Source organism: Culex quinquefasciatus, chromosome 1 (genome assembly GCF_015732765.1).
Source record: "Culex quinquefasciatus strain JHB chromosome 1, VPISU_Cqui_1.0_pri_paternal, whole genome shotgun sequence".
Classification (NCBI taxonomy): Eukaryota; Metazoa; Arthropoda; class Insecta; order Diptera; family Culicidae; genus Culex; species Culex quinquefasciatus.
In genome coordinates this window covers 29,385,660-29,399,202 of record NC_051861.1, presented here as the reverse complement: position 1 = coordinate 29,399,202, position 13,543 = coordinate 29,385,660, and the positions used below count along the sequence as shown (strand labels likewise).

General features: G+C 29.6%; 1 protein-coding gene across 1 annotated transcript in view; it reads left to right on the top strand.

Moving 5' to 3' along the window:
* Positions 1-436: 436 nt before the first annotated feature.
* The window catches only part of LOC6040675 (regulator of G-protein signaling 7), a 32,293-nt gene continuing 19,186 nt past the window's right edge, over positions 437-13,543 (top strand). The window contains exons 1-5 of the mRNA XM_038266656.1: positions 437-907; positions 975-2,022; positions 9,088-9,201; positions 9,267-9,392; positions 9,458-9,751. Coding sequence (XP_038122584.1) covers positions 1,112-2,022; positions 9,088-9,201; positions 9,267-9,392; positions 9,458-9,751 — 1,445 coding nt within the window. The 5' untranslated portion in view covers positions 437-907; positions 975-1,111. The remainder of the gene's footprint in view (positions 908-974; positions 2,023-9,087; positions 9,202-9,266; positions 9,393-9,457; positions 9,752-13,543) is intronic.

Below are 13,543 nucleotides of genomic sequence, written 5' to 3'. Positions count from 1 at the left end.
GTGGATATCTCTATAACAACAAACCATAGAGATATCCACACGCGAGAGTGTGTTAGTTTGTAACAAAATTTACACGCAGACATAGGCAAATCGAGTAGAATGATTCGTCTGTCAAAATCAGCTGTGTCCTTTGTTATACCACGAGCACGTGGTAAACAGCTGGTTTTTACAGGCGGGATGTCTACTCGATTTGCCTATGTCTGCGTGAAAATAGTGTAAACAAAATCAGCTGCTTGGAATTCAGCCAATCACAATCGATCAAAACCAAAACAATACTTTAAATACAAATACTAACACAGAAACATGGTGTGCGTGAGAGAATCCGTGGAGATCTCTATTCCCAGTTTTACGCGTGAGAACGAAAACAACTCGACCTGGGTGAGAAAGGACCACCCACCCCCCCTTACTCGAGAGAGAGAGAGAGAGCACAGAAAACCACCCTCACCCGAAATTGTGATCTGGCTGCTCAATTGGGAGAAAATCATCAACATAATCGGCAGCTGCTGGCCAGCAGAGCCTGCTTAGACTGTCGAAACCTCCTATGCTATTTTTTGGCGAGCTGCTCCCGTTTTGCTCGTCGTCGTCGTCGTCCTGGCTCGTGACCTCTCGCTTCACCTCACCAGTGGAACGAGCTCTCTCACTCTGCGAAGGGCAACAGCAGCCGACCAGCCAGCCAGCAGTGACAGATGGAGAAAAATCAATTTTAGGCAGGATTGACGAGGAAAACTTTTAGCTCGGGCTCGGATGAAAATGTGAAAATTTAGGCCTACTGCGGTAGGAGTGCGTCCTCGAAACCTGTGCGAACGGTCACATCCGGGTGCGGTCGTCGTTTTAACCTATCCCCATAGTAGAAAAATGCCAGCGCGAGTGCGAATTTAGGACGTGAAAAAAACAGCTTCACCAGCATGTAAGCTGGGTGGGACACGGAGTGTTATCCAACAAAATATGCTAATTGTTTGAATGTTTCGTTTTAGCCCTCGAAGATTTTTCCCTGTCGGTAGTTTTACACATACACACGCAAATCTAAGCGGTTTTTAACACGGAGCAGATTCCCGAGGAACGAATTCCCCCACACCGCGTAGTAGCCACGATAGCCTCCGGGAATAGGACGATGGTCACGAAGAAGACAGCTGACAACACAGAGAAAGAAAGGCTTACTAAGAAAATGTGTTCAAACAGCAGCACGAGCGGCGCTGGACCCGCTGCAGCTGCTGGAAGTGGCCAGCTGGTCAGCTTCAGCGCCGGAACCACACATCACGCTGCACACAGCCAGGACGCTCCGAACATTCTGGTGTACAAAAAGATGGAAGCCATCATCGAGAAGATGCAAGCGGAAGGTTCCGGCGTTTCCGTACGCACCGTCAAAGCCTTCATGAGCAAGGTTCCGTCGGTGTTTACCGGGGCCGACCTGGTCGCGTGGATCTCGCAGAACCTTTCCGTCGACGACGTAACCGAAGCCCTTCATCTGGCCCATCTGCTGGCCTCGCACGGTTACCTCTTCCCGATCGACGACCACCAACTGACCGTCAAAAACGACGGAACCTTCTATCGCTTCCAAACGCCCTACTTCTGGCCCTCCAACTTCTGGGAGCCGGAAAACACCGACTACGCCATCTATCTGTGCAAACGCACCATGCAGAACAAAACCCGGCTCGAGCTGGCCGACTACGAGGCGGAAAACCTCGCCAAGCTGCAGAAAATGTTCTCCCGCAAATGGGAGTTCATCTTCATGCAGGCGGAAGCCCAGAGCAAGGTCGACAAAAAGCGGGACAAACTCGAGCGCAAAGTGCTGGACTCGCAGGAGCGCGCCTTCTGGGACGTGCACCGGCCCATTCCGGGCTGCGTCAACACCACCGAGGTGGACATCAAGAAGGCGTACCGGCGGGGCGCCTCCAGTCTTGGATCGGGGTCGGCTGGGACGGCCGCCAACAGTAACCCCGCGGAAACGATGGCCAAGACAATCAACCTGCTGAAGCAGAAGCTCGAGCGGCGCACGATCAAGGTGTCCAAGGTGGCGGAATCGTAAGTAAAACCAACGCAAACTAGGACGGTACTTTGTCCATCTTGAGAGGATGGACCCTTTTTGATCGGATTGGCTTTTTAGTTTGTTTGTTTTATGGCAAAATTGGTAGAAATTCAAACATCCAAATGATATTTTTATTGAGGTTTTAGAATCCGACTTCTTTAAAACTGTAACTCATTAAAAAAAAAAGATAACCAAAAATATTTCAGCGAACGCAAATTTTTTCAGAGCTTTTCATAACCTCAAAATTTGATTTGATTTTGAAGTACTGTTCTCGGGAAAATGCCATTTTTTAAATAACATTTTTTATTTAAGAAAGAGTTTTAAAGAATTTAAGAATTTAAGAATTTTAGAATTTTAGAATTTTAGAATTTTAGAATTTTAGAATTTTAGAATTTTAGAATTTTAGAATTTTAGAATTTTAGAATTTTAGAATTTTAGAATTTATGAATTTTAGAATTTATGAATTTAGGGATTTAAGAATTTTAGAATTTAAGAATATAGGAATATAGGAATATAGGAATATAGGAATATAAGAATTTAAGAATTTAAGAATTTAAGAATTTAAGAATTTAAGAATTTAAGAATTTAAGAATTTAAGAATTTAAGAATTTAAGAATTTAAGAATTTAAGAATTTAAGAATTTAAGAATTTAAGAATTTAAGAATTTAAGAATTTAAGAATTTAAGAATTTAAGAATTTAAGAATTTAAGAATTTAAGAATTTAAGAATTTAAGAATTTAAGAATTTAAATATTTAAGAATTTAAGAATTTAAGAATTTAAGAATTTAAGAATTTAAGAATTTAAATATTTAAGAATTTAAGAATTTAAGAATTTAAGAATTTAAGAATTTAAGAATTTAAGAATTTAAGAATTTAAGAATTTAAGAATTTAAGAATTTAAGAATTTAAGAATTTAAGAATTTAAGAATTTAAGAATTTAAGAATTTAAGAATTTAAGAATTTAAGAATTTAAGAATTTAAGAATTTAAGAATTTAAGAATTTAAGAATTTAAGAATTTAAGAATTTAAGAATTTAAGAATTTAAGAATTTAAGAATTTAAGAATTTAAGAATTTAAGAATTTAAGAATTTAAGAATTTAAGAATTTAAGAATTTAAGAATTTAAGAATTTAAGAATTTAAGAATTTAAGAATTTAAGAATTTAAGAATTTAAGAATTTAAGAACTTAAGAATTTAAGAACTTAAGAATTTAAGAATTTAAGAATTTAAGAATTTAAGAATTTAAGAATTTAAGAATTTAAGAATTTAAGAATTTAAGAATTTAAGAATTTAAGAATTTTAGAATTTAAGAATTTAAGAATTTAAGAATTTAAGAATTTAAGAATTTAAGAATTTAAGAATTTAAGAATTTAAGAATTTAAGAATTTAAGAATTTAAGAATTTAAGAATTTAAGAATTTAAGAATTTAAGAATTTAAGAATTTAAGAATTTAAGAATTTAAGAATTTAAGAATTTAAGAATTTAAGAATTTAAGAATTTAAGAATTTAAGAATTTAAGAATTTAAGAATTTAAGAATTTAAGAATTTAAGAATTTAAGAATTTAAGAATTTAAGAATTTAAGAATTTAAGAATTTAAGAATTTAAGAATTTAAGAATTTAAGAATTTAAGAATTTAAGAATTTAAGAATTTAAGAATTTAAGAATTTAAGAATTTAAGAATTTAAGAATTTAAGAATTTAAGAATTTAAGAATTTAAGAATTTAAGAATTTAAGAATTTAAGAATTTAAGAATTTAAGAATTTAAGAATTTAAGAATTTAAGAATCTAAGAATTTAAGAATTTAAGAATTTAAGAATTTAAGAATTTAAGAATTTAAGAATTTAAGAATTTAAGAATTTAAGAATTTAAGAATTTAAGAATTTAAGAATTTAAGAATTTAAGAATTTAAGAATTTAAGAATTTAAGAATTTAAGAATTTAAGAATTTAAGAATTTAAGAATTTAAGAATTTAAGAATTTAAGAATTTAAGAATTTAAGAATTTAAGAATTTAAGAATTTAAGAATTTAAGAATTTAAGAATTTAAGAATTTAAGAATTTAAGAATTTAAGAATTTAAGAATTTAAGAATTTAAGAATTTAAGAATTTAAGAATTTAAGAATTTAAGAATTTAAGAATTTAAGAATTTAAGAATTTAAGAATTTAAGAATTTAAGAATTTAAGAATTTAAGAATTTAAGAAATTAAGAAATTAAGAATTTAAGAATTTAAGAATTTAAGAATTTAAGAATTTAAGAATTTAAGAATTTAAGAATTTAAGAATTTAAGAATTTAAGAATTTAAGAATTTAAGAATTTAAGAATTTTAGAATTTAAGAATTTAAGAATTTAAGAATTTAAGAATTTAAGAATTTAAGAATTTAAGAATTTAAGAATTTAAGAATTTAAGAATTTAAGAATTTAAGAATTTAAGAATTTAAGAATTTAAGAATTTAAGAATTTTAGAATTTAAGAATTTAAGAATTTAAGAATTTAAGAATTTAAGAATTTAAGAATTTAAGAATTTAAGAATTTAAGAATTTAAGAATTTAAGAATTTAAGAATTTAAGAATTTAAGAATTTAAGAATTTAAGAATTTAAGAATTTAAGAATTTAAGAATTTAAGAATTTAAGAATTTAAGAATTTAAGAATTTAAGAATTTAAGAATTTAAGAATTTAAGAATTTAAGAATTTAAGAATTTAAGAATTTAAGAATTTAAGAATTTAAGAATTTAAGAATTTAAGAATTTAAGAATTTAAGAATTTAAGAATTTAAGAATTTAAGAATTTAAGAATTTAAGAATTTAAGAACTTAAGAATTTAAGAACTTAAGAATTTAAGAATTTAAGAATTTAAGAATTTAAGAATTTAAGAATTTAAGAATTTAAGAATTTAAGAATTTAAGAATTTAAGAATTTAAGAATTTTAGAATTTAAGAATTTAAGAATTTAAGAATTTAAGAATTTAAGAATTTAAGAACTTAAGAATTTAAGAATTTAAGAATTTAAGAATTTAAGAATTAAAGAATTTAAGAATTTAAGAATTTAAGAATTTAAGAATTTAAGAATTTAAGAATTTAAGAATTTAAGAATTTAAGAATTTAAGAATTTAAGAATTTAAGAATTTTAGAATTTAAGAATTTAAGAATTTAAGAATTTAAGAATTTAAGAATTTAAGAATTTAAGAATTTAAGAATTTAAGAACTTAAGAATTTAAGAATTTAAGAATTTAAGAATTTAAGAATTTAAGAATTTAAGAATTTAAGAATTTAAGAATTTAAGAATTTAAGAATTTAAGAATTTAAGAATTTAAGAATTTAAGAATTTAAGAATTCTAAGAATTTAAGAATTTAAGAATTTAAGAATTTAAGAATTTAAGAATTAAGAATTTAAGAATTTAAGAATTTAAGAATTTAAGAATTTAAGAATTTAAGAATTTAAGAATTTAAGAATTTAAGAACTTAAGAATTTAAGAATTTAAGAATTTAAGAATTAAGAATTTAAGAATTTAAGAATTTAAGAATTTAAGAATTTAAGAATTTAAGAATTTAAGAATTTAAGAATTTAAGAATTTAAGAATTTAAGAATTTAAGAATTTAAGAATTTAAGAATTTAAGAATTTAAGAATTTAAGAATTTAAGAATTTAAGAATTTAAGAATTTAAGAATTTAAGAATTTAAGAATTTAAGAATTTAAGAATTTAAGAATTTAAGAATTTAAGAATTTAAGAATTTAAGAATTTAAGAATTTAAGAATTTAAGAATTTAAGAATTTAAGAATTTAAGAATTTAAGAATTTAAGAATTTAAGAATTTAAGAATTTAAGAATTTAAGAATTTAAGAATTTAAGAATCCCAAGAATTTAAGAATTTAAGAATTTAAGAATTTAAGAATTTAAGAATTTAAGAATTTAAGAATTTAAGAATTTAAGAATTTAAGAATTTAAGAATCCAAGAATCCTAAGAATTTAAGAATTTAAGAATTTAAGAATTTAAGAATTTAAGAATTTAAGAATTTAAGAATTTAAGAATTTAAGAATTTAAGAATTTAAGAATTTAAGAATTTAAGAATTTAAGAATTTAAGAATTTAAGAATTTAAGAATTTAAGAATTTAAGAATTTAAGAATTTAAGAATTTAAGAATTTAAGAATTTAAGAATCCCAAGAATTAAGAATTTAAGAATTTAAGAATTTAAGAATTTAAGAATCTAAGAATCCTAAGAATCCCAAGAATTTAAGAATTCAAGAATTTAAGAATTTAAATTTAAGAATTTAAGAATTCAAGAATCCCAAGAACCTAAGAATCCCAAGAATCTAAGAATCAAGAATTTAAGAACTAAGAACTTTAAGAATTCAAGAATTGAACCTAAGAATTTAAGAATTTAAGAACTTAAGAATTTAAGAATTTAAGAATTTAAGAATTTAAGAATTTAAGAATTTAGAATTTAAGAATTAAGAATTTAAGAATTTAAGAATTTAAGAATTTAAGAATTTAAGAATTTAAGAATTTAAGAATTTAAGAATTTAAGAATTTAAGAATTTAAGAATTTAAGAATTTAAGAATTTAAGAATTTAAGAATTTAAGAATTTAAGAATTTAAGAATTTAAGAATTTAAGAATTTAAGAATCTAAGAATTTAAGAATTTAAGAATTTAAGAATTTAAGAATTTAAGAATTTAAGAATTTAAGAATTTAAGAATTTAAGAATTTAAGAATTTAAGAATTTAAGAATTTAAGAATTTGGGTAATGTGCTCTTCCGATCTAATTTAAGAATTTAAGAATTTAAGAATTTAAGAATTTAAGAATTTAAGAATTTAAGAATTTAAGAATTTAAGAATTTAAGAATTTAAGAATTTAAGAATTTAAGAATTTAAGAATTTAAGAATTTAAGAATTTAAGAATTTAAGAATTTAAGAATTTAAGAATTTAAGAATTCAAGAATTTAAGAATTTAAGAATCCTAAGAACTCCAAGAACTCAAGAATCCAAGAACTCCAAGAACTCAAGAATTCCAAGAACTCTAAGAACCCAAGAACTCCAAGAACCCAAGAACTCAAGAACTCAAGAATCCCAAGAATCCAAGAACCTAGAATCCAAGAACTCCAAGAATCCCAAGAATTTAAGAATTTAAGAATTAAGAATTTAAGAATTTAAGAACTTAAGAATTTAAGAATCAAGAATTTAAGAATTAAGAATCCCAAGAATTTAAGAACTTTAAGAATCCAAGAATTTAAGAATCCAAGAATTTAAGAATTTAAGAATTTAAGAATTTAAGAATTTAAGAACTTTAAGAACTTCAAGAATCCTAAGAATTCAAGAATCCCAAGAATCCAAGAATTTAAGAATCCCAAGAATCCAAGAATCCAAGAATCCCAAGAACTCTAAGAACCAAGAATCCTAAGAATCCCAAGAACCCGAACCTAAGAACTTTAAGAATCCCAAGAATTTAAGAATCCCAAGAATCCAAGAATCAAGAACCTAAGAATCCCAAGAATCCCAAGAATCCCAAGAATCCCAAGAATCCAAGAACCTAAGAATCTAAGAATTTAAGAATCCCAAGAATCCCAAGAATTCCAAGAATCTAAGAATCCTAAGAATCCTAAGAATCCTAAGAATCTAAGAACTCTAAGAACTTAACTCTAAGAATCCCAAGAACCCAAGAATCCCAAGAATTTAAGAATTTAAGAATTTAAGAATCTTAAGAATTTAAGAACCTAAGAATCAAGAATTTAAGAATCTAAGAATTTAAGAATTTAAGAATTTAAGAATTTAAGAATTTAAGAATTTAAGAATTTAAGAATTTAAGAATTTAAGAATTTAAGAACTTAAGAATTTAAGAATTTAAGAATTTAAGAAATTAAGAATTTAAGAATTTGAGAATTTAAGAACTTCCCTGGGCTTTGTCATAATGAGTGTCATAGGTTTGATGCTTGTTTGGCAAAGAGTATGATTTGATTCGATGTGGAATTAAAATCGAAGTGTTCAGTATATTGCTGAAGCTTCCATTTTTACACATGGACACCACTTCATGCTGCGAGAACCCACTTTGGCGTAGTCTCAGGGCTTAATCGATGGCCGGTAAGCTGTCATCGAGACAAGGAGGTTTCTGATAGTGGAAATATCACATTTGTACAATGAACCCTACATATGTGATTTTTCCTATCTTAATGTGGGTGTCAGGTTAGGATACAGGTTTTTAAAAAATCAGTTTTTGTAGAATTTAGGATTTTAACTATAAATATCAACTGTTTATACTTTGCATTTAGTTATTTAGGGACAAAATTAGTAATAGTGAATTTAGTAATTCTATCAGAATCGGTGATTTTCATTCAAGTTGCATAAAACCATTCTGATTTGTCAAAATTTCCATAGAGTCTCGATCAATCAATAGTGAAATGATATCGACTAAATTCGTTGATCTGTTGAACTAACGACTGTCGGATTATGATTGTATCGACCATTGTTGCGAATCGAGGATCTATTGGAATTCTGACGATCAAATGGTCGTCTCTTTTTCAATTCACGACTTGTAAAATATCAACTGTTATTTTTTTTTTTTTTTTTTAAAGAAGCCAGACAGGTTTTAAAAGAAAGGTTTTTTTTGGTTAATAATTAAAATGTCGGGGATTTAAGATAAGAGTAGCTTTCGGATAGGTTGCTTTAAATCTTGTATTCAATTCAAGTTAGGTAGTTATTCGCAAATGAATATTTGGACTTATATGAATAATTGAACATTTTGGACTTATGAATAACACACAACTGTGCATTTATTCTAGAGTCAGATCCATACAGCGTCAGTGTTTATTTGGTCGAAGTGTACTAATTCATTGGCAGATCTGATTCTAGTTGTAATGTACGACAAGACTACTGACGGACGTGACAGGACGAGGGCCCAGTTTAGAGGTTTCGACATCAACGATGTGCGGCTGGATCACCCTCCCAAAAAAAAAAAAAAAAGAATTTGAGAATTTAAGAACTTAAGAATTTACCTGACAAACATACATAATTTTCAACCAATTGTTTGTAAGACTTACCAAATTCAACTTTTACAACATTCCCTCGTTAAGATACAACGCATACTACGAACAGTACAGCGAGTTCGACTACTTCCTGACCGTGCCGGACTACCCGAACCCGTGGCAATCGGACAGCACCGAGCTGTGGGACACGGAGAAGCAAGGGTGAGTTGGTATATCCGTCTTGATAGCAATACGTACAGAATAAAACACTAAATTGTTGCTTGCAGCAAGGACATCCCGATGAAGCGAGTTAAGCGGTGGGGATTCAGCTTGCGCGAACTGCTCAACGATCCGATCGGGCGGGAACAATTTACCAAGTTTTTGGACAAGGAGTTTAGCGGCGAAAACTTAAAGTAGGTGGAGTTGGGGGTCACGTGGTCAAGTGAGTACAGTGAGCTCATGCTTTTCTTTTTTGTAGGTTCTGGGAGGCGATTCAGAACATGAAGACGCTGCCGCAGTCCAAGATCAAAGAGGCCGCCACCGACATCTGGAACGAGTACCTTACGCCGGACGCGCCCTGCCCGGTCAACATCGACGCCAAGTCGATGGACCTGGCGCGCGAGTTCTTCAAGGAGGGTTCGACGACGGGGCCGAGCCGCTGGTGTTTCGACGTGGCCGCCGATCACGTGTTTTATCTGATGAAGAGCGATTCGTACTCGCGGTACCTGCGCTCCGACATGTACAAAGAATACTTGAACGGCTCCAAAAGAAGGTAAAATCCATACCGAACCTGTTTGGTGAAGAAGATAAACTATTAGAGCTACATTTGGATAGATCGTATAATAGTCTTGTAGTCTTGTTGTAAACTCATTGAGAATTTGAAATAGTTTGTAGAAGCCATATTTTTCATGCTGCTTGCAAATCTTGCGAACATTTTGCTTTTCGTTGCATTACCTTCTCATTAGTTGGGGAAACAATTGATCAATTTTAATTATAAATCAGTCGTTAGGTTTCACCTATCTGACTGTTTTTTTAATCATCATTAATTAATTTTTGGTTTTTACTGTTAAAAGATTTTTGCTAGGTTATATGCCTCAAGTTATTTCAAAATTCATTATTCACATCGTTTGACAAAAGTTTAAGTTTTGAAATATAACGCTAAATTACTCGATGTAATTACCAGGACCGGTGTTGCAAATGAGTGATAGAAAAAGCTATCATGTAATGATGTCTGCACCAAAACATCAGAGAAAATAGTGACCGTCGCTACAGCTTGTGAGATCGCTTCTTGTGTTTCGTGATTCGCAGCGATGGCACTCTGTGTCTATCATGCCTGCCCTTTTCCTCGACTATGCGCTCTCTCCGCTGAGTCACTCAATCTCTCCGTTAAACTGCGCCTGTGAAAGCAAAAATGAGAGGAAAAAGGATAATGTCAAACGCCAGTGTGTAAAAAAATCGCACAGACCACGAACGTTTGACATTCAAAGATTCGATCATCTTCCCCATTTCATATGACTGCTTTTACCTCGAAGCACGACACGAGCAAGAAAGGTAGAGAAAAAGAGAGCTAGAGCATGTGGCATCGGGTCGGGTGGCTGGATGAGTGTAGAGCTCGGGATTCGTTCGTATCGACTTCGTGTTTGCGTTCACGGACGATCGCTTCGTAATGACGCTCATGAGAGGCGCTGTTTGTGAGCAGTCAGTCATAGGTAAGGCTACCAACTGTACGGATTTTTTCCTTACCATACGGATTTTCGAACCTCTTCGCGGAATTTTTGTAGGGAATTTTACGCATAATACGGATTTGTACGGAATTTTAACAACTTGTTAATCATTGAGATGCTTTTTTGATTTGGTCGAAGGTTTTGTTAACTAGAAATTTTTGGTTTCTGTGAGTTTGATTTAAAAAGGGAGAGTTTTCCGGGGTTTTCTTCAATTCAAACTTGATTATCAATAATTCTAGAGTTTTTAAACTATTGTCTTGCTTATGTTGATAGGACCTTTAAAAAAAACTCTAGAATTGTTCTTTTAGAAATTCCTTACTAAATATATTCCATTTCTAAAAACTTTCTAAAACTTGTGAAAACATTTGAACATTTAACAAATCTAGAGTTTTTTTAAAGGTCCTATAAACTGTTGTGTTTCACATACTATAGGACCTTTTCAATAAAACTCTGGAAACGTGTTCGTGAAAACACTAAGAGCGATATTATTCGTAAAAACAATCTTGACATTTCGTAAACTTTTAAACGTTTAACAAAACAAAATCGAAGAACAAAATTATTTGATTCAAATCATGGTTTATTTTATGAATACTTTTAAACGTGCAAGTTATAAGCACTCTGATAGCATTTTGTGAAATTTGTAAGCTGTAAAAAACGACACAGTTTTATATTTTTAATTCTAAGATTTATTAAATTTAAATTATCTAAATAATTCAATGACAGTTTTTGTTATACCATGGTGGCATATCGGCAAAGTGTACGGATTTTTGCTCAGCAAGAGTTGGTAGCCTTAGAGGTATGGCTAGTGATTTTTCGCGATTTCACGGAAGCCGCGTAATCCGTGAAATTCGCCCCTGGCCGTGAAATTTCGTAAATACCGTGAAATGCCGCGAAATTTGATATAGTTATTAGAAAAATTACTTTTCAGAGCAATAAAGCATTGATTTTTTCATTCGTACGCTTTACAAGTTCCAAAATTAAACACAAATGCAAGGCAAGTTTAGATTTTTTTTTGAAAATATAGTTCATTACAATATTTTTTGATGTACAGATAATTAATTAAAAATTTCTAGCTAAATTTTTTGACTTCGCAAAATTCTAAAAAATGTAAAATAACGTTATTGAAAGCTACAGTAAAAGTTAAAAAATAGCTATTTTATGTTTTGAAGAGAAGAGAATTTTTATATTTGGTTATAAATGAACAGATTGAAATAAAATTTACTTTGCATTTTGTATGGTATCATAATTTTCTGGAAATATTTATCAATAAATGTAAATAAATGCTACAAATGAAATTTGCCTGATCTTTGTTTGAATGCAAAAAATATCTTTTGCTGAAATTTATGAAAACAAACGAATTTTTTATAACATTTTTTTTGTTGATTCTACTTTTGAGTTTTGCTTCGATTTAAAGATTTTTTTGCAAAATCAATTTCTAAAATCTCAGTAAAATTAAAATAGCTGAATCATAATTTAGCTGACGCAAATGCTGCATAATTTCAAAAAAAATGCCGATATTTTATTTGAATTTGAATAATATGTGTGAGGTGGTTTTATTTCTATCTTGAACTACTGCTTACTTTTTTAGACACTTTTCTGTACATAATTATGCATAAACAAAGTTTTTTTTTATGTCTATTTTAAGCAGATTTTAGAGTGCCGTGAAATTGCCGTGAAATCCATGGTTTCAAAAACTAACATGCCGCGTTAGGGTACGTTATCCATTAGTGGACCCCTTTCCTATAGTGGACCCTCTGAAGGGTTTTTAATGGAAAATTCAATAAAATCACAATTTCAAGCGTGTTGTTGTCTACAAATCTTTTATTTGGCATGTTCAGCATCATTTAGAACAATGTTGACTGACATTGAATTGTCCTTTTCACCAAAATAAGTGTTTTGATTTGGACATCTGAAATCAGCCATGGCCACTAGCATTTTCACAACAAAACTGCATTTATATTTTATGATTGAATTAACCATCTAATCATTTTTTGACTGATTATTTAACTTCAGCAAGTCGAAGTAATGTAAGTTTAAGGATATTTACTAAAATAAAGCGAAGAAATGCAATTTTCTAGCAAAATATGAGGGTCCAATATAGGACAACGAAAATCCAAACTTTTCCAAAAGTGGACCCCTGTTAATTAAACCTTCAAAAATGATGAAAACGGTGTATTAAAGCAAAAGTTTCTCTAAAACATACAATAAATGCTTGTTGTTATCAAGTTAAACGCATATTTTTTCAATTATGAGTATAAATATAGCTGTTTTCATGTTAAAAGTACCAATAATGCTGAAGCCGTAAGAATTTATAATTAATCAAAACTATAGTTAATTGTACTTAACTGAAGCACCATAATTGCAGTTTGAAATGATATTTTATAATAATAAATCAATAACTAAACTTTTTTTCCAATAAACATGCGTGGTTTTATCAGCAACTGTAAACAATTCTATTGTTTAGTATCGGTCAACCATTTATTTAATTAGTATGGAAAAAAATGCATCAAGATTACTTTTTTTAAATTATTTTTATGTTTACAGTGGCTTTTGAGACGTTTTCTCTGATCTTTTTCGGAAATAAATGTGTTTAAATGTCTGTTTGGTTTTTTGTTGTTTAAAGCCAAATTTGTTAACAAAAAATATTTGTTTATGATGAAAAGTGAGCAAAATCCATATTTTATTCATTATATCTATCATTAGACCTACACCATGCATCAAAACATCAAATATTGGTTAAATTTGGTATAAAAATAACAGGTTGCCTATAGTGGACCCGGGTCCACAATCGGATTATGGACCCGGGTCCACTATAGGAAAAAGGGGTCCACAACAGGCAA